Genomic DNA, 22712 nt, shown 5'->3' with positions numbered 1-22712 from the left:
AAAATTTTTTTGTCATGATTAAGATCTTTCTGCCTATAGGGCTTTAGGAAATCAGAACGTAATGCAAACGCTTCATCACCAATGAAAACGAATGGCAGTTGTCTTTGACTATTCTGTGGATTTACTGAGTCTGGTAGATGCAAAGTTCCGTTTTTCAGTTTCTTATAAAACTTAGTATGTGCAATAACACCTCCATCGAATATTCGACCATTGATACCAAAATCGCACATTATGAATTCGTAATTTGCATTACATATGGCCATAAGAACTAAACTGTTGTAGCCCTTGTAATTATAATAATATGCTCCGCTACCTGGTGGCGGTATTATTTGAACGTGCTTACCATCTACCGCCCCCACGCAATTAGGAAAATTCCAAAGTTTCTCAAAGCCTTCAGCAATAGTTGTCCATTCCTCTTCTGTTGCAGGGAACTGAAAATGATTCCAAGCAGAACTTGGAAAAATTTCCGAAAATACGAAAATTATAACAGAAATAATCCAGCCAACAGGATGCAGCAACACCTTTAACCATCACGATTTGAACCAATTAGCAACAAATAACTTAACTTATCAGTTTCCTTTTGAATCTTCGGCTGAGCAAAATACGACTTCAACGTATTTTTCTGGGTATAGTCACACATGATTTGTATGAACAATTAATATATATTTTTTTTAATACCCAATCATGCTTCTGTTACTTTCTAAAATAAATGTTTTTCTTACCTTCATGTATTCTTTATGCAGCACTTCATATATAGCTTCACATGTTTCCGGAATTATTGTACATAAGGATTGTGCAGATATTGCAGTGGTAAATTTCAAATCTTGGTAGTTTCGTCCAGTCGCTAAATATCTTAGGGTTGCAGTTAATCGTTCGTGTACACTTATTGCCGGTCTCATGATTGTATTTTGACGTTGTATCAATGGAGTTACCATCTTCAACAGTAGCGAATAAGTATCTTCGTCCATTCTAAGATAATTACGCCAATCATCCGGTTCTATTGTCAATTCTGCCAATAGGTTAATGTGAGAAAACCTTTGCCGTTACAGAAGCCAATTTTTACACCACACGCGGCGAGTTTTATTTTTTTTATTCTTGATTTTGAGCACATTAGCGCACGCCACTGTTGCCAACGCTAAGTCAACTACTTCCTTGGACATCGTTCAGCCACTAAGCAAAACTGCGGATTTTGTAGGTGCGTCTGTACGCTGACCTAGCATACGTTTTTGTATGCACGTTTTTGGATGTGCAAACATCAACGAGGGCATAAACGTCCGTCTGTAAAGGCCTTAATACACAAGAATTGTAGTACTGTTTTATTGCGTACAATTGGCACTAGAAAGTACATAAGACTTTATTCCTTTCAGCTCTCAGTTTATTAAGACCTAAAGTACATGTAACATGTAAAAAAAACGAAAAAAAAAATTTCGAAAATTTGATTTTCGTTCACATTTTACCGCTTGTGGACCACTGTGAGACATGACTATTATATAATGATGCTACAAAAATTTATCTACAATATAAAACTTCTTTTAGCTAACATTTTTTAATAAATTCTTCTATTTTTAGAATCAACCGATTTCTCGACAACAAAACACAATGAAAAGACTGATATTATCACCCCAACGGTTATCACCAGGCGTACGAAAGTTTCGAGTATCTCGCTCAACATCCCAGCGGCGGGTTTGGGCAGCAGACCGCCTTCCATCGTGAGCACCTCCACGTTAGACGAGGGCGGTTTTAATGAACCAACCCCCGAGATAAAAGCTAAATTAAAACCGCCACTTGTTGGCCACTACAAAGATGGTGATAACGATGACGACGACGACGATGAACCGGATTACGCCGAGCCTGTTTCTTCGTCGCAACAAAGCAGCCCCGATGTGCTCATAAAACAACTACCATCTCTTAGTAGCCCCGATGTTTTAAAAACGACCGCGTATCAAAGTGATTTTTATCAAGGAAATAAAATGCCCGATATCGGGCATTGTTCGTCGATTAAAGATGAATTAAAAATTGATTTGGTCGATAAAAATATTGAGGCGCTGTACGCGGTTCCAAATAAAGCGCGAGATTTGTTGAAACAAAAATCGAATACTTCGACGGATTCGGAAGTTTCTCAAGTTACTGTTGTTGCTCAACGTTCGTTTGATTCGGATATTATTTATAATGGACAAACGGGTGGTTTATTTACTAGTAATAAGAATGATGGTGATGTTGTAACTGAAATTGAGTGCCAAGAAATTCGTAATAATAGTGTTGGGGAGCGACGTTATGATAGTTTTCAATTAGATGGGGATTGTTTTAAACCAGATTTGATATCAAGTACAAATGAGGTAAGAAAAGAAAATTTATTACTTACAATTTAATTATTATTAATCAAATTTGTAATTTTTATTTCTATTTTAATAGTTGGTAAATCCCGCCAATAATAATCTTTTTGTTCACATTTTCGAAATTGATTTTGTAAAATTACAACGTTTGGAGAATTCCTTTTTCGTTCTTCGTCCCGCAGTTTTAATTGACTAATTAATTCCTTTAAACGTCGTCTTCTTTCGTTACTTAATGTTAAAAAATGATCATTTAAGTTTCCAATAACAATCCTTAAATTTGGTAGAGCCAATTGATTAAGCCGTTCTGAATTATTATACATTGTTAAAAAATCAATTTATTAAGCTTAAAAAAAATTAAATGACATATGTCATAATAATTCTTGTAGAAATCTTTAAAAATTTCTTTTTAATAACTCTTTGTCCCACTCAACGGCGTATTGCAACCGATACCACCACTTCCAAAATAACACCACAGCAAAGCTCTCTTCTTTAGAACAAGAAGAAGTAGAAAGAGCACGTCGTGGTTATATTTAAACGCTAGAGCAGCCGCGTCGTGTGTGCCGCCCTCCCTTCTTTTAAATACACGCCCCGAGACGGATAATAATTATTGCGTCCTCGACATTACAGTATGCGCAGCAGAAGAAGTCCTCGATTCATTCCCCGGAGATTAAATCGGAAGCGAACCTTTTGGACGAAGTCGAATACGTCGAGATACCATCGAAGGACGACGACGAAGACGACGTCCTCGTCGATATCGATGAAGAAGGGGAAGTAGTTGTCTTGAAGGTTGATGCTGTTGAAGCCGACGCCATGACACCCGCTGAAGCTGAAAATCTGCTAAGCTCAAAGTAAGGGGAACATTTTTAAAAGGCGTTTTGGCTGAAAAAGCTTTAAGCATGATTTTTTTTTTTAATACCGAGATTAATGATTGATATTGAGAGTATTTTTTTTCTTTTTTTTTTCTCGTCCCTTCTCGAATTTTTATGGCATGCGTCCAACAAACACTCAGTATACTGGAGAAAAGAATTAGGTGAGTATTTGAAGTGTTGAGGAAGATTTAGGGACGCTTTTGCTTTTTTTTTTATTATAATTATAAATACGATTTTTTTTTTGCTTTTTAGAATTCGGTGGAATATCTATGTAGATTTAGTTATGAATATGTTTGATATTTAACTTTTATATGCAAGCTTTTATATACAGTTTATATTAAAAGTGGTATTTTTTTCTGGGATATTTAAATTTATGCATGTAAAATATTTTTTTATGTATTAGATTTGTTAAAACGAGTCCAAAACAAGATCAGTAGTCAGATACGATAATAGGAAGGGGAAAAGAGTAAGAAAAAACCTCTGAGACAAGGAAAGTCGGCTTTGTTGATCAAACTGACTCTAGTGAATATAGTTGGAAGGCGTAATCTTCCTAATACCATCCGTTCAATTTCAATTTCTCGTAATTTCTGTCTCTGTTCAGTCCCCTTCTTCTAGTACCAGTCTTATTTACTGAAAGTGTTAACAAACTCTCCCTCTTTTCTGTCCAGCCTCAGTTTTCTTTTTGGAATCCCTGTTCAGCGCCTGTCTTTTATTAACAGTATCGTGATGTGATTTCTCTCTCCATTCTGTCTCTGTATTCTATTACCAGTGTTATTTTATTTTCTCGCCATTCTATCCAACGTCATTTATCTCTTTCCAGCCTCTGTTCAGTGTCTATCATTCTCTTCCCTTTCTGTCCAATCTCTTTTCTCTCCAGTTTTTCTGCAGTCCCTGTCTTCTATTACCAGCATATTTTTCTTTCCAGTCTCTCTCCACTAATACCAATCTCATTACACTTTTCCTAGAAAGAATTTAATCACTTCTTCTTGAATGACTCCACAAACTGTTATTGATCCCGGGCCTCTCCACTTTTTGTCTCCAAGCTTCTCCGTCGATGGTTTCCTTTTTCCAGGTTGTGGTTTTTCCTCTTGTTTAGCAATAGCTCCGGTATCCTTCCCTCCTTCATCCTGACCACATGTCCTATCCATTGCAACCTCTGGATAGTTGATGTACTCTGAGACCATTGATTCTTTGTAGTAGCTATATACATAGTTCCTGGTTACATGTTTATCTCCATAAATTATTCTGCTATATTTGGCCTAAGAACTTTCTCAGGATCTTTGTTTCAAAAATGTCTATGTTGTATGCCAGTTTCTGAGTTAGCATCCAGATCATATACTCACAGCCATATGTAATTATAGACCTTCAAATTGTTTTATAGATAACTTAATGTTCCTATATATATCTTTTATTTGTCAGCAGTATTCACTCCGTGTCACCACTCATGACTCTGCTGACCTAGTCTGCATTATAATTTAATTTTTTTCTGTATTTGGGGATCTGCATTCTGTAAGTTATCAGCCTATCCCCTTGTTTTAGTCCATGGATAATATTGAAAGTTTTTGTTAGCTGCTCTTGTATGCGTACATAGCCTTGTGTATTTCTAGATCTTCCTCCACATCGTGCACAAAACGTCTTTTCGGCCTTCCAAATAAGGATATAATTCTTCTGATACTTTTTATGTTCATTTCATGGCCAATCCAGGTTAACCTTTGCACTTTAATAAATTTAAGTATCTCTGGTTCACAATTTAGAAGATACAACTCGAGTAGTAGTTGTTTGCCGATTTAAGAACCTCCTCCTAGAACGCTGGTTCGAGAAGGTCTAGTGTTAGTTCTAGTTTTACACTATGGGTAGAACTAACACTATAAATAGAACTAGAATCATTCAGGTTTAGCCGCACGTCTCTAAAGACGGCTAAACCCGAATGATTCTAGTTCTAGGTCTTGTGTTAGTTCTCCTTTTAATAATTATTCACTACCTTATAACTACCTTATAATATATACCTTATGAATGAGTTTTCTAAAACAAAATGGTAGTCATTTTTCACGGAGTGAATAATAGCGGTGAATAATAATCATTATTCACGGGTAGCCATCTTGACCAGACTAATAATAATTATTTGAAACGTTAAAAGTTCAAAAAACGTCAATTTAATTCAATTTTTTAGGAGTTTCTAAATGTTTGACATTAAAAAAAACCTAAACAAATTCCTTTTTTCGTATGATTTAAGCATAAATTAATTTTTTAAAAGTGACACTTAATTTTGACAAATTGTTGTGAAGTTGGTTACAGTTAGTAACATTGAATTTGTGTCACATTGACGTTTAACTTTTATTCAAAAATTTATTTAAAAAATAAATTTATGGAATCAATTTCAATAGTCGTGGACAAAGTGTAGTATTCTACTCGCATATAAGGAGCTATTATTCACTCAGGTTAATTAATAACCTTAACCTTCGTGAATAATAGCCCTCATTATATGCTCATATAATAATATACTATTATTGAACTAAAAGTATAACACTAGATGTTGCTAATTTCAGTGTTATAATCTTCACTGGTGTCCTAATAGTATATTAAAAAACAAGTTTCGTAAGACACGTTTGAAGTGCACGAATTTAAATTGAAAAACGAGTGGCGAAGCCATGAGTTTTTTAATGAATGAGTGCTTTAAGTCTTATGAAACGTGTTTTTTATGCTATTTTTTGTAATTCGCGTTTTATACTTTTTTTTAATAAAAATAAAGTAAATTTTGGCAATATAGGGAAATAGGTATGTAGTAGAGCACTGCACGAGTACGTACAGCATCGTGTGAATACAAGTACGAATACTCGTTAGACAAGTGATACGATTATCTCGTGTGTACTTGTACGCATCACGCATTTCTGTACTCGCATCGTTTCGCATCGGCATCGGCGAGTATAAGAGTAATCGGCATCGTTTAGAATCGGTATCGGCGAGTATACATCGGCGATATTTTGTTTATGCTGAAGAAATGTATATTGTATGAGACATTTATAGGAGGGTGAGAAATAGGACATTAGACAAATTCAAAACAGAAAGTACACATTACATAAAAACAGAATGTAACAAAACATTTTTTTTTCTAGTATGTACTTTATTCTATACAATAATAACGTCTATAGAAAGTAAATAAGTATGAATAAGTAAAGAAATAAATAACTTATCTTCCACTGCGTTTTGGTTTGTACGTTAATCCTTTCCTGCGGAATGTAGAAACAGTATGGCATCGACATTATCTCCCTTCAGATTACTTCTCCTATCTTCTAGCACTCTGTTTGCGGAACTGAACGCCCGTTCAGTTGAGGCGCTAGAAGCAGGAATGCTTAAGATTTTTCGTACAAGTTGGTGGAGTAAAGGGAAATCCTTTTCATGACTTCGCCACCATCGTGATACATTTCGGTCAGTGGCCCGACTTCCTTTGTACAGCTCCATTTCAACATTAACTTGTGACTGCCAATTATTATCGTTGTCAACATAAATATCCTTATATTTATCACAGAACTCTACGTCATTTTCTGCATCACTGCAATCTGACGCATTGGCATAAAGTTCTATGTCTTGGTAGTCACAAGAAGATGAAATTGTGGCAGAAGAACTTTCAGGATTTTCGAGTATACAGTATCTTCACGCGTATTGTTATCCAGAAACCGTAGTTGTTTGTATTCGGGCCATAAAAACGCAGCTATTTTATGAATGCGATGTGGTTGAAATTTTATGTCAAAAACATTATCTAAACAATGACGAATAACCGCTTGAACATCGGTAACTGTTTCATCATTCTGTAGTTGTATTAGTTTTTCTTTCAAAATGTACATGTGTAGTAGTACTAAATGAATGGTAGGCTTTTTGTCCGCTTCAAACAGTAATGTAGCCGTTTTAAAGGGGTGTAAAAATAGAATTAATCTATCTAAGAGATATTTTTCAATTCCATGAAGACGATATTCTTCTTTTGCTTCTTCTAATATTTTTTCAATAGTGTTAAAATTTTGTCGAATCGAAAGTAACATGTCAAATTTTGTGTTCCATCGTGAACTGCACTCTTGCCTAACTGTCGTGTCCAACCTCTGACAGATACCACTCCGTTCAAGGTATTCTGCTAAAGATTTACAACGTTTGATTAACTGTAAAATACGAGGGGCTACTTCTTCCAGTACTGTGTTCTTGAATGTATGTGTTAAAATCAGGTTCAGAACATGGGCAATACAGTTAATGCGCGAATACTCCAATGCTTTTTTTATATTAGAGCCTTGATCAGTAGTGAAAGTAAGTTTTTCAAGATCATTACTTCGTATATTTAAGGTTGCCACTTTCGCTTCTAATTCGCGAAGTATGTTGGTACCTGTTTTTTTGACTGCGTTTTGCTCCTCGTCGAAGTTCAAAAATTCGATGGTACACAGTACTCGACTATAATACAAAAAATAAATAGGATAATGTAATTATTCAGGTCTAAATCTCATGCCGGTCATTGCGAAAAGTTAGAAATAGTAGGTTTTATATCTCTACAAATACAGTATATAAATTCCATTTCTGAACGTTATATGTAAATATGTGTTGTTGTGATCGATCCGAGATTTCATCCGTTCTTCCTGTTGGTTCCCTTTGGAAAGGGGCAGACGTTTCGCCAAGATCTCACCTGACAGTGCGTTGTCGTAGTCTCCTGTCGGCAAACTGTCCGACCCTGAGAATGTCAGGTGAGATCTTGGCGAAACGTCTGCCCTTTCCCACACAACAACACACATACATATATATATATATATATATATGCGGTGCATTAGTTGCTTAGCTTACCTATGCAGTCGCCAAGTCGAATCAAGATAATGGACTGTTAAGGCTATAAAGTTCCTTTGTTTTTTGTTTTCCGTCCACATATCAGTTGTTGCTGCACACCACCCTGTATAACGTCGTTACATGTTGTATTATTATTTTGGAAATACACTTATAGAGAACAACACTTTACCTCTTTCAAGCAGTGGTTGTAGTTCGGAAACAAAGCATTCTATTTCTCTATTGTGCATTTTGTGAAGCGTACGGCTAACAGTAGTCGGATGCGGCAAAATGTCATTTATATCAAAGTTTCTTGAACCTAGTTTCACTCCTGTTTCTACCAAGCAGCGTGCTAGGTCTTTAAACCCACTACCACTTACTGCTGCAAACGAACGGAGATCCTGAGTCACATACTGTACACACTTGTCTGTAATATCTTTTTTTATTTCATCACTCACATTGATACGCGCTCTTTTTCTGTTGCGTACATCAGCATTCGTAGAAGAATTTTCCAGCTCACCTGTGTCTTTGAAACAACGGTGTTTCCTTAAATTGGATGGACCCGAACCTTTACTGTATTTAAAAATATGTTCACACTTAACACATATTACAAATGGTTGTATATGTTCAACACCGTCAATTTCTTTCACAATTTTTTTAAAACAGGCCCACACGTTACTTTTTCCAGGTGCTTTTTTTGTTATATATTCACCACTTTTAATTTTTTCTAATATCGACATTGTTACACGAGCTCCAAATGTGAAATACACATGAACGATCAAAGGATTAGTTCCAGAATAATTCCGTGCAACTGTCCTGTCTCGACTTGTCGAAACACGAAACGAGAAAACCCGACGAGTATTCACTATGCGTACTCGCCACGATGCACGATGCTACGATGCAATTCTGATGAATATTACTCGTAATCACAAAGTGAATGCATCGGCGATGCATTGGCCAACGGTGCCGAGTATGTACTCGCATCGTTCAGTTGAATACTTGGCGATTATTTCTCAGATTACTTTTTACGTACTCGTGCAGTGCTCTAGTATTTAGCAGTTGGTAATACCGGAACACTTGAAAATAGAAACTTTGAATTGACAATTAGAAACTGTCAAAACACAAAATATATTCACCTGAAAAAAATGTTTGATGTACACCTCCCAAAATAAGAAAAATTGCTCAGAATCAATGTCCTCATCATTGTGGACCTTGTATTTGATGCTAAGAACGTGTTTAAACATCCATAGACAAAAATTGGCACATTGATAACTAGAAAAATTAATGACCCAATGTCACCAACTTGAACTGGTTCCATAAAATGTCTATAAATGTCTCATACAATATACATCTCTTCAACATAAACAAAATATCGCCGATACCGATTCTAAACGATGCCGATTACTCTTATACTCGCCGATGCCGATGCGAAACGATGCGGGTACAGAAATGCGTGATGCGTACAAGTACAGGGTGTCCCAATTTCGATGTCCACATAGGGTATCTCCGAAACTAAAAGAGATAGAAAAAAAGTAGCTTACATGTCATGATCTCGTTTTTCGAGAAAATGCTAATGCCGAAAACTCCGAACAGCTATCGTCTTTTGTTTTCGCCCTATCGGCAAAAACTGAAAATTCTGCGAAAACGACAATCGCGAATATCTCACTTATTATCAAAGATGGAGTATTATAAATAAAACATTATATGGGCAACTTTTTACGAAGAATTCAGTGGCGTAGGTAGAATTTTTTTCCCATCTTTTATTTTCGAGATTTGAGACGTAACTTTATTTTTTTAAATGGAAACCATAGTTGGCTATGACCTAAAATAATTTGTTATTTTCTTCTGATAACAAATATATATAGTTTGTGGGGTATATTTCTTATAGTTATTGAATAATTAACAAAAATTCATTTTGTTCTATCTAAAACTAATGTATGTATTTAAAAGTTAATGTTGCTATGGTGATAGCCATACATACTATGATGGAGCATAATGTATCAATTTTTTTTGTTCTTTCTAAAACTATTGTATGTATTTAAAACTTAATGTTGTTATGGTGATAACAATGCCACGATGAAAAACATTGGGTACGTTCAGCAGGTGTCAACAGTTGAATTAAATCAGTCGGCTAGTTGTATGAGCTTTAATGCAGCGGAACGAAATCGGCTGAACAAGCAATTGAGAATTAGCAGTTCAGCATAACCTAAAACTATGGCCAACAATAATATTTTTGAAAATTTTGTGTTATTACAAGGGATAATGGATGATGATGTTGATTTTAAGGCTCATTTCATTTTATACAGTTCTGCCAGTTTTCAAAATTAAAGGGGAGAAACAAAAAATATTAATCCTAACCTAGAATTTCACAACCGCTGACAAACTAAGCGCAGATTACTTACGCTGAGATATTTACTAAACTGCTGCGTAACAGCGCTGACTTAGCATATCGTTCAGCCGCGACTGCTAATTAGCAACTTGTTTCCAATTATTGCCAAAGTTTGTAGTAGTATTTAAAAATTCACTGACAACTCTGGCATTATGTGCTGGTGCTCCGTCATATTGAAAATATATCATTTGAGACTTATTTAATGGCAAATTGTCGACCAAAGGCACAATGTGCTACCTTGATATATTGAGGTATTACCTGAGTTTAAGTTTTTATGGTAAATACTATATGCCAACATTCTATTATCTAAAAGGGCACATCATACATTGAATCTCAACCTTCTTTGAACACTCAGAGACTTCATTGGTCCAGATGACATTTTGAACAAACAGCAGATTATTTAATTTTTCTAAATATCATCTACAAAATTCTAATCTTAGATTGACATCTCCTGCACGTAAATAATGAGTTAGGCCCGCTTTGTATGGTTTATACATATTTTTCTTTCATATTCGGAAGCAGCGGTTTTTGGGTCAGACGTCTTGTTCAATTTCTCTGCAAGATGTTGATGGATTTATCGCAAGTGAAGCCAACACATTGACTTCATCCTCTTGTAGGCCATTTTGGTATGTTTTTGCACGTGGTTTGGGGATGGACCAAAAATCTATTAAATTTTCTGCTAACCGGCTGAAGGTTCTTACGTGCGGTTGTCTTCTTTCCGGATACCTTGTGAAATATAATTCCGCGGCTAACGTCGCATTCTTATCTGATAACATATAGCATTCCATCATGTTACATTTTCATAATTTTCGAAGTTCATTGTAATGTTTTATTTAGTTTTGTTATACTTTTCACCTAACATGCTGGTGCATCATATCAGCTCATAATGCCAGAGTTGTTATCGAATTTTTAAATACAAACTTTGGCAATTATTTGATACATTATGTTCCATCATAGTATGTATGGTTATCACCATAGCAACATTAACTTTTAAATACATACATTATGTTTAGATAGAACAAAATGAATTTTTGTTAATTATTCAATAACTATAAGAAATATGCCCCACAAACTATATATATTTGTTATCAGAAGAAAATAACAAATTATTTTAGGTCATAGCCAACTATGGTTTCCATTTAAAAAAATAAAGTTACGTCAAAAATCTCGAAAATAAAAAATGTGAAAAAAATTCTACCTACGCCACTGAATTCTTCGTAAAAAGTTGCCCATATAATGTTTTATTTATAATACTCCATATTTGATAATAAGTGAGATATTCGCGATTGTCGTTTTCGCATAATTTTCAGTTTTTGCCGATAGGACGAAAACAAAAGACGATAGCTGTTCGGAGTTTTCGGCATTAGCATTTTCTCGAAAAACGAGATCATGACATGTAAGCTACCTTTTTTCTATCTCTTTTAGTTTCGGAGATAGCCTATGCGGACATCGAAATTGGGACACCCTGTACACACGAGATAATCGTATCACTTGTCTAACGAGTATTCGTACTTGTATTCATACGATGCTGTACGTACTCGTGCAGTGCTCTACTACATACCTATTTCCCTATATTGCCAAAATTTACTTTATTTTTATTAAAAAAAAGTATAAAACGCGAATTACAAAAAATAGCAGAAAAACACGTTTCATAAGACTTAAGCACTCATTCATTAAAAAATGAATTCGTGCATTTCAACCGTGTCTCACGAAACTTGTTTTTTAATATACTATTAGGACACCAGTGAAGGTTATAACACTGAAATTAGCAACATCTAGTGTTATACTTTTACTTCAATAATAGTATATTATTATATGAGCATATAATGAGGGCTATTATTCACGAAGGTTAAGGTTATTAATTAACCTGAGTGAATAATAGCTCATTATATGCGAGTAGAATACTATACTTTGTCCACGACTATTGAAATTGATTCCATAAATTTATTTTGTAAATAAATTTTTGAATAAAGGTTAAACGTCAATGTGACACAAATTCAATGTTACTAACTGTAACCAACTTCACAACAATTTGTCAAAATTAAGTGTCAGTTTTATAAAACGTCGTTTTCTTTACGAAAATTAATTAATTTATGCTTAAATCATACGAAAAAAGGAATTTGTTTAGATTTTTTAATGTCAAACATTTAGAAACGTAAAAAATTGAATTAAATTGACGTTTTTTGAACATTTAACGTTTCAAATAATTAGTATTAGTCTGGTCAAGATGGCTACCCGTGAATAATGATTATTATTCACTCCGTGAAAAATGACTACCTTTTTGTTTTAGAAAACTCATTCATAAGGTATATATTATAAGGTAGTCGTGGACAAAAATATACAACAATCTACCGCTGAATAATTATTAAAAGTAGAACTAACACAAGACCTAGAACTAGAATCATTCGGGTTTAGCCGCACGTCTCTAAAGACGGCTAAACCCGAATGATTCTAGTTCTAGGTATAGTGTTAGTTCTACCCATAGTGTAAAACTAGAACTAACACTAGACCTTCTCGAGGTAGTCGTGGACAAACTCATTTATTATACGCTACAAATATTCTGTACAAATTTCTTTCCAATGAATTATCTTAAAAAATCATAATATTCTGGATGAAAACCTTCATGTTAATTATTCCAAACAAATAATAAATTTATCCAAATTTACTACATAATCAAATTTTTGTAAATAATCTAGTTTTGGACTTGTTTTGTTTGTACAATTAATGTTTCTAAATAAATAAAAAATCAATTAACTAAAAATTCCTCAATATTTTTATAGGCAAGATCTTCTCTCAGACGAAGAAGCTCAAGAAGTAGTTAGATTATTACACCAAGAAGATCGTCATTGGCAGCCAGATTTATCCAGTTCTATGCACGATAGTTCAATGATGGGGCCACCTTCGTTAAACGACAGCATGGGGCCACCGTCGTTACAAGAAGACTCGATGACCACCGAACCCATCGTTGAATACGCCGTCGTTAATAAAGCCGCTAAACATTATGAAAAAAATAATTTCATAAATAATTCCTCTTCGGTTATGAACGAATCCACATCGAGTATTGACGTTTCAATACAGGATGTTACTTGTAATTCAAAAATGGATTCAAGCGTTGCGTCAGATTCTGGATTAATTGGTAAATAAATTATTTGTTATTAATAATTCATTTAAAATTAAAATTTCTTTTTGATGTGTTAGATTCTGTTACTAGTATTTCGGAAGGAAATAATGTAGATTCAGATTTTGTTCCCGTACCAAAACGAATAATCGGAAGCGAACATGGCGTTCATTACTACGAAGACGGACATTTTTGGATGGAAGTCCCCGGTTTACCACAACAAGACGAAGACGACGACCTCGATTATCCAAATTACGTCCCGAAATCGTCAAAAGTCTGTTTCTCCACGGATCCCATGAAAGTTTACTCAACATTCAGCATAAACGATTACGATCGTAGAAACGAAGACGTCGATCCGGTCGCTGCAAGTGCTGAATATGAATTAGAAAAGCGCGTAGAAAAAATGGACGTATTTCCGGTTGAATTAATTAAAGGACCGGAAGGATTAGGTTTGAGTATCATAGGGATGGGTGTTGGTGCGGATGCCGGGTTGGAAAAACTTGGGATTTTCGTTAAAACGATAACCTCAAACGGGGCGGCAGCTAGAGATGGCCGAATACAAGTTAACGACCAAATTATCGAAGTTGATGGTAAAAGTTTAGTTGGGGTAACTCAAGCTTATGCGGCGAGCGTTTTAAGGAACACTTCCGGTTTAGTTCGATTTAGTATTGGAAGGGAACGCGATCCAGAAAATAGTGAAGTTGCTCAATTAATTAGGCAAAGTTTACAAGCTGATAAAGAAAGGGAAGAAAGGAGACAAAGAGCTTTAGAGGCTGAACAACAAAGTAGCGATGCTAGTACTTTACCTTTAATGGGTAATATTTTTAGTGTTGTATTAATTTCGTTATATAATTAAATTTTTGAATTAGGTTCTGCAAATAGTAGCGTTTCAGATGGCCCAGTGAGTCCTTTAACGCACAACGATAGCGTTTTTGAGCCTGATATACACGAGACAAGCGATGTGGAATCGTTGAGATTGCTACTTCAAGAGGTATGTTTTAAAATTGTTATATTTAATGCATCTTTGTCTTTCTTATATATAGAAAATGAAAAGTGAGTCCAAACTGTATTAATTTATTTAAAAAAATATGAATTAATTCAATAAATGAAATTATGTTTGGATTTTTAAGTTAAGAATTGGGTTTATGACCTATGTGAAGTTAACACCCAGTATAGTATGTATAGTATTTTGATTATAACAAGAGAACTATAACAATATCTCATTCAGAAGGTTAATCAATCATAACTCGTAAACGATTTATTGAATGACCAAGATCTAAGACTCGCAAGTTTCAATAATGATAATAATACTTTATTGACGATAATATCATTTACATAATTTTCATAAGTCAGATACATGTATAATTATATAATTATCCCCTTCGGCCGGATATCCGGTTATCCGGCATATCTATCCGACCATTATGATTATAACTTCTGCTGCATTTCTGAAGTAATACCCTACATTGCCACATTATTGCAATATTTGAATAAATATGAAATTAATAAGAAAGCTGATAAGGTATGTCAACTTATTTGGATCCAAGATACAAAATGAACTTTTTTAATGCTGATTTAACTCACGAAGCAACTCTAAGAAGAGGATACTTTAATTAATAATTGGCGATATTTCCACAAGGATCCGTCAAGAAATGAATTTTATCAAAACTTCAAATATTGTTTTCTTAAAAACTAAAAGTTATTTTTCAAAACGGGTTGGTTTATTGGAAAGAGGACAATTTTATTAACACTTTGGGAAATTTTCATACTCATATTCCAAGAAATGGATTTTATACGAATTTTTAAAACTTAATCGGCGAAAATTGCAAAATTCGAAAAAATTGTCGATTATTTCAAAAATTTACTTCTCTAGAACTAAAAGTGATTTTTCAAAACGGCTTTTTGCATTGAAAAGAGGATACTTTAATTAATAATTGGTGATATATCCACAAGGATCCTTCAAGAAATTAATTTTATAGCGAATTTTGAAAATTATCGATGAAAATTGCAACATCGAATATCTCATCAAAACTTCAAATATTGTTTTCTCAAAAACTAAAAGTTATTTTTGAAAACGTCTTGGTTTATTGGAAAGAGGACACTTTTATTAACACTTTGAGAAATTTTCATACTTGTATTCCAAGAAATGGATTTTATACGAATGTTTAAAACTTAATCGGCGGAAATTGCAAAATTCGAAAATATTGTCGATTATTTCAAAAATTTATTTCTCTAGAACTAAAAGTGATTTTTCAAAACGTGCTGGTTCATTGGAGAGAGGACACTCTTATTAACACTTGGGGAAATTTTCATACTTGTATTCCAAGAAATGGATTTTATATGAATTTTTAAAACTTAATCGACGGAAATTGCAAAATTCGAAAAAATTGTCGATTACTTCAAAAATTTATTTCTCTAGAACTAAAAGTGATTTTTCGAAACAGCTTTTTGCATTAATAAGAGGATACTTTAATTAATAATTGATGATATTTCCAAAAGGATCCTTTAAGAAATTAATTTTATAGCGAATTTTGAAAATTATCGATGAAAATTGCAACATCGAAAATTTTATCAAAACTTCAAATATTGTTTTCTCAAAAACTAAAAGTAATTTTTCAAAATGGGTTGGTTCATTGGAAAGAGGACACTTTTATTACCACTTTGTGAAATTTTCATACTCATATTCCAAGAACTGGATTTAATACGAATTTTTAAAGCTTAATCGGCGAAAATTGCAAAATTCGAAAAAATTGTCGATCATTTCAAAAATTTATTTCTCAAGAACTGAAAGTGATTTTTCAAAACGGCTTGTTGCATTAAAAAGAGGATACTTTAATTAATCATTGGTGATATTTCCACAAGGATCCCTCAAGAAATTAATTTTATAGCGAATTTTGAATGTTTTCGATGAAAATTGCAACATCGAAAATTTTATCAAAACTTCAAATATTGTTTTCTCAAAAACTAAAAGTTATTTTTCAAAACGGGTTGGTTTATTGGAAAGAGGACACTTTTATTAACACTTGGGGAAATGTTCATACTTGTATTCCAAGAAATGGATTTTATACGAATTTTTGAAACTTAATCGGCGGAAATTGCAATATTCGAAAAAATTGTCGATTATTTCAAAAATTTACTTCTCTAGAACTAAAAGTGATTTTTCAAAACGGCTTTTTGCATTGAAAAGAGGATACTTTAATTAATAATTGGTGATATATCCACAAGGATCCTTCAAGAAATTAATTTTATAGCGAATTTTGAAAATTATCGATGAAAATTGCAACATCGAATATTTCATCAAAACTTCAAATATTGTTTTCTCAAAAACTAAAAGTTATTTTTGAAAACGTCTTGGTTTATTGGAAAGAGGACACTTTTATTAACACTTTGAGAAATTTTCATACTTGTATTCCAAGAAATGGATTTTATACGAATGTTTAAAACTTAATCGGCGGAAATTGCAAAATTCGAAAATATTGTCGATTATTTCAAAAATTTATTTCTCTAGAACTAAAAGTGATTTTTCAAAACGTGCTGGTTCATTGGAGAGAGGACACTCTTATTAACACTTGGGGAAATTTTCATACTTGTATTCCAAGAAATGGATTTTATATGAATTTTTAAAACTTAATCGACGGAAATTGCAAAATTCGAAAAAATTGTCGATTACTTCAAAAATTTATTTCTCTAGAACTAAAAGTGATTTTTCGAAACAGCTTTTTGCATTAAAAAGAGGATACTTTAATTAATAATTGATGATATTTCCAAAAGGATCCTTTAAGAAATTAATTTTATAGCGAATTTTGAAAATTATCGATGAAAATTGCAACATCGAAAATTTTATCAAAACTTCAAATATTGTTTTCTCAAAAACTAAAAGTTATTTTTCAAAACGGGTTGATTCATTGGAAAGAGGACACTTTTATTAACACTTTGGGAAATTTTCATACTTGTATTCCAAGAAATTGAATTTATACGAATTTTTGAAACTTAATCGGCGGATATTGCAAAATTCGAAAAAATTGTCGATTATTTTAAAAATTTATTTCTCTAGAACTAAAAGTGATTTTTCGAAACGGCTTGTTACATTAAAAAGAGGATACTTTAATTAATAGTTGGTGATATTTCCACAAGGATCCTTCAAGAAATTAATTTTATAGCGAATTCTGAAAATTATCGATGAAAATTGCAACATCGAAAATTTTATCAAAACTTCAAATATTGTTTTCTCAAAAACTAAAAGTTATTTTTCCAAACTGTTTGGTTTATTGGAAAGAGGACACTTTTATTAACACTTTGTGAAATTTTCATACTCATATTCCAAGAACTGGATTTAATACGAATTTTTAAAGCTTAATCGGCGAAAATTGCAAAATTCGAAAAAATTGTCGATCATTTCAAAAATTTATTTCTCAAGAACTGAAAGTGATTTTTCAAAACGGCTTGTTGCATTAAAAAGAGGATACTTTAATTAATCATTGGTGATATTTCCACAAGGATCCCTCAAGAAATTAATTTTATAGCGAATTTTGAATGTTTTCGATGAAAATTGCAACATCGAAAATTTTATCAAAATTTCAAATATTGTTTTCTCAAAAACTAAAAGTTATTTTTCAAAACGGGTTGGTTTATTGGAAAGAGGACACTTTTATTAACACTTTGGGAAATTTTCATACTCATATTCCAAGAAATTGAATTTATACGAATTTTTGAAATTTAATCGGCGGAAATTGCTAAATTCGAAAAAATTGTCGATTATTTCAAAAATTTATTTCTCTAGAACTAAAAGTGATTTTTCACAACGGCTTTTTGCATTAAAAAGAGGATACTTTAATTAATAATTGGTGATATATCCACAAGGATCCTTCAAGAAATGAATTTTATAGCGAATTTTGAAAATTATCGATGAAAATTGCAACATTAAAAATTTCATCAAAACTTCAAATATTGTTTTCTCAAAAACTAAAAGTTATTTTTCAAAACGTGTTGGTTCATTGGAAAGAGGAGAATTTTATTAACACTTTGGGAAATTTTCATACTCATATTCCAATAAATGGATTTTATACGAATTTTTAAAACTTAATCGGCGGAAATTGCAAAATTCGAAAAAATTGTCGATTATTTCAAAAATTTATTTCTCTAGAACTAAAAATGATTTTTCACAACGGCTTTTTGCATTAAAAAGAGGATACTTTAATTAATAATTGGTGATATATTCACAAGGATCCTTCAAGAAATTAATTTTATAGCGAATTTTGAAAATTATCGATGAAAATTGCAACATCGAAAATTTTATCAAAACTTCAAATATTGTGTTCTCAAAAACTAAAAGTTATTTTTCAAAACGGGTTGGTTTATTGGAAAGAGGACACTCTTATTAACACTTTAGGAAATTTTTATACTCATATTCCAAGAAATTGAATTTATACGAATTTTTGAAACTTAATCGGCCGAAATTGCAAAATTCGAAAAAATTGTCGATTATTTCAAAAATTTACTTCTCTAGAACTAAAAGTGATTTTTCAAAACGGCTTTTTGCATTAAAAAGAGGATACTTTAATTAATAATTGGTGATATATCCACAAGGATCCTTCAAGAAATGAATTTTATAGCGAATTTTGAAAATTATCGATGAAAATTGCAACATTGAAAATTTCATCAAAACTTCAAATATTGTTTTCTCAAAAACTAAAAGTTATTTTTCAAAACGGGTTGGTTTATTGGAAAGAGGACAATTTTATTAACACTTTGGGAAATTTTCATACTTGTATTCCAAGAAATGGATTTTATACGAATTTTTAAAACTTAATCGACGGAAATTGCAAAAATCGAAAAAATTATCGATTATTTCAAAAATTTATTTCTCTAGAACTAAATGTGATTTTTCGAAACGGCTTTTTGCATTAAAAAGAGGATACTTTAATTAATAATTGGTGATATATCCACAAGGATCCTTCAAGAAATGAATTTTATAGCGAATTTTGAAAATTATCGATGAAAATTGCAACATCGAAAATTTTATCAAAACTTCAAATATTGTTTTCTCAAAAACTAAAAGTTATTTTTGAAAACGTCTTGGTTTATTGGAAAGAGGACACTTTTATTAACACTTTGAGAAATTTTCATACTTGTATTCCAAGAAATGGATTTTATACGAATGTTTAAAACTTAATCGGCGGAAATTGCAAAATTCGAAAATATTGTCGATTATTTCAAAAATTTACTTCTCTAGAACTAAAAGTGATTTTTCGAAACGGCTTGTTGCATTAAAAAGAGGATACTTTAATTAATAATTGGTGATATTTCCACAAGAATCCTTCAAAAAATTAATTTTATAGCGAATTTTGAAAATTATCGCTGAAAATTGCATCATCGAAAATTTCATCAAAACTTCAAATATTGTTTTCTCAAAAACTAAAAGTTATTTTTCAAAACGGGTTGGTTTATTGGAAAGAGGACAATTTTATTAACACTTTGGGAAATTTTCATACTTGTATTCCAAGAAATGGATTTTATACGAATTTTTAAAACTTAATCGGCGAAAATTGCAAAATTCGAAAAAATTGTCGATTATTTCAAAAATTTATTTATATAGAACTAAAAGTGATTTTTCAAAACGGTTTGTTGCATTAAAAAGAGGATACTTTAATTAATAATCGAAAGTGATAACAGCGATAGTTCTGTTAGTAATAAATGTGATGATGAATTATAAGCGAAGAGAAGAAAACTAGACGAAACTGCAACAAGAAATTTTATATATCCTATTGGGATTGTTACAATAAGGTTGCTAATGACAAATCTGATATAAATAAAGTTATATACAATAAAAAAGTCCTATTGGGATTGAACTTGATTATTATCTGCAGTGTCCAACACCTAAAAGAGATAGTAATTCCTGTGAAGTGTGGAGTACTAAGTAACAGATTTTTAATATCAGGCCAAAGTCGGATATTTGGTAACTATCCGATAGTTGTCGTATATCTGTTCCACCGTTTTATATTGGATGATGTTCTTTTTAATGTACAGAAGGCAGTGGAAGATGTAAAGGCAAGGAATTATTAACATTCGAAATTTAATAAATTTATCTGTACAGTAAACCTGGAATCCCAAGTTTGTCATCGCTCTGACGCATCTTCTCTGGACTCCAAAACCTCTATCAGTATGGGCAGAATAACCCCAAGCTAATAAGGCGTAGGTGGCATGACTAAAGAAATAATCATAATATGTGCTCATCAGTACATCGAATGCAAATTGCAAAAATGGCGGTATTCAGTTTTTTTTTATTAAATACGAAACATGTGATTCCCATGTAAGACCCGAGTCAAGGTAGATACCCAGATATTTGAGCACTCGTCTACTGTATCATCAGCAAAGATAATCATACCTGAATCCCTCGGAATGATTTTGGATAGGTCATTGACGAAAATTAAAAATAGAAATCGGAGGGAAAACTTTTCGTTTACATGCAATTTAATGTCATCAATAAAGCCAAAGTTAACCTGATCAGAAGTTAACCCAACCCAACGCACGATGGTTATCGGTCTATAAGAAACGCGGGTTCTACAACGTGGGGACACGTCCGAAAAATTACATTGAAAAGAGATGACGGATCTATAATTGAAACTGTAAATAGGCTACTATTCATGTTAGTAAATACATTATCCAAACAAGAACCGTCACGTGTGCACTAATCAACACAACTGCTCAACCCATAAGTTTCGTAGAGGCTGCATCATAAGCGTGCCTCTTCTTATCACGCTCGAAGCGAACATTAAAATCACCAGTAATTATAATAAATTAAACTAAGCTGTAGCTTAGTTTAGAAGTTTAGAGAGTACGGCATGTATTCTGTTTAAAAATATTTGAAAATTACCAAGAGGTGAACGATATACTGTTGGTAGTTAAGTCCTGCTATCTCAAAATCAACCTCACTCGAAAGATCAACTATATCATATGGAAAGGGGGCAACGGCTGCCAAGGAATCTAGGAACAATAGCTGTGTTTGGTACACTTGCTATAAATACTCCTAGTGTAGCAAGTGTAGTGCAGTTGACAACTCTCAGTTTTCAACACATTTTCAAAGTGCATAAGTAAGATTGACATATTGTCAATATTAAAAATATGATGGGATGGTAGGGCGAAAACGAAAATATTTGATATATTGACAATAAATATTGACAGTCTGAGGGAGATATTGATAATCCTACGTTAGTAGGATTATATTACGGATTATTTCGCGTAATAATGAATACAGACAGATATACTTTAATGGACGAAAGTGCTATTATAGTTCTTTTTTTTCTATAATACCTGTGAAATTGTTGTAAAGTTGGCAAAATTAACAGGGAGTTTTGTTTTATCATGTTTTGAAATAAATATATCACACTAATGTTTCAGTTTTCGTTATTCAAAAAGAAAAGGTGCATAAAAAATGTTGTGATTTGCCATTTATTTAGGTAGAAAAGGTGTTTTGTTCTATTTAATTACTTTGTAGCATGTTTTTACAATAAATAGGTACTTCGTTAAAATCGTATTTATCTAAAAATTTATTAGTGTTTTAACCTCAACTATTTAGTTACTGAAAATGTTACTAAAAATCAGGAAAACAACATAAATTTTATAAGGGTCCTAGATAATACCAACAGAAACCCTAAAAAATTTACATTGACAAGTATAAGAAAAAAATCTGTTTTTTATTTAAATCAATTGTCAAAGTGTCGTCAAGTTGGTATTGAAAGTAAAAGCGCATGTCGTGACTTTTACTTTAATTGTGTGCCACCACTGTCTATCAAATTTGTTAAGATTGATTAAAAAACAATTTTCATATAATTTTTTTGCTGCTAAATCTACCATAAAAATGTTAAGAAAGGGTGGAACGGGATGTCAACTGTCTAAACGCGAAAAAAACTCTATAATTAGGTATTGTGAAGAAGTACAGACGGAGACACCAAATACGAATTTAAAATATATATGTGATAATAATTATTATTATTTTTGTGATAGTAATTCTGATTTTTAAACAATATTCAAATTTTAATTATAGCACTTAATTATGTTATCTTAATATATTGCTCACGAGTTTTAATTTCAAAACGTAGATATTAGCCAAGTGACGAGAGATTAGTGGCTTCGTCTTTAAAGTGACAATCAGTGATAACTTCGTTTAGAATATACACAACCTTACTTATTATTTAGTGGAAAATATTATAAAG

The 22712-nt window shown here is 32.5% G+C and overlaps 1 protein-coding gene across 8 annotated transcripts in view; it reads left to right on the top strand.

Annotated features, from left to right (window-relative positions):
* The window catches only part of LOC111420659 (protein phosphatase 1 regulatory subunit spinophilin), a 98111-nt gene that overhangs the window by 50272 nt on the left and 25127 nt on the right, over positions 1-22712 (top strand). For 7 of the 8 annotated variants that reach the window (XM_071201419.1, XM_071201418.1, XM_071201415.1 and 4 more), the window contains exons 5-10: positions 1570-2336; positions 2961-3181; positions 3343-3363; positions 13163-13518; positions 13581-14315; positions 14370-14491. In XM_071201419.1, coding sequence (XP_071057520.1) covers positions 1570-2336; positions 2961-3181; positions 3343-3363; positions 13163-13518; positions 13581-14315; positions 14370-14491 — 2222 coding nt within the window. The remainder of the gene's footprint in view (positions 1-1569; positions 2337-2960; positions 3182-3342; positions 3364-13162; positions 13519-13580; positions 14316-14369; positions 14492-22712) is intronic. The other variant, XM_071201417.1, reaches the window with a different exon arrangement.

The sequence above is a fragment of the Onthophagus taurus genome, chromosome 1, assembly GCF_036711975.1.
Source record: "Onthophagus taurus isolate NC chromosome 1, IU_Otau_3.0, whole genome shotgun sequence".
Classification (NCBI taxonomy): Eukaryota; Metazoa; Arthropoda; class Insecta; order Coleoptera; family Scarabaeidae; genus Onthophagus; species Onthophagus taurus.
The sequence above is the reverse complement of the archived record's forward strand: the minus strand, read 5'-3'. Positions and strand labels throughout refer to the sequence as shown.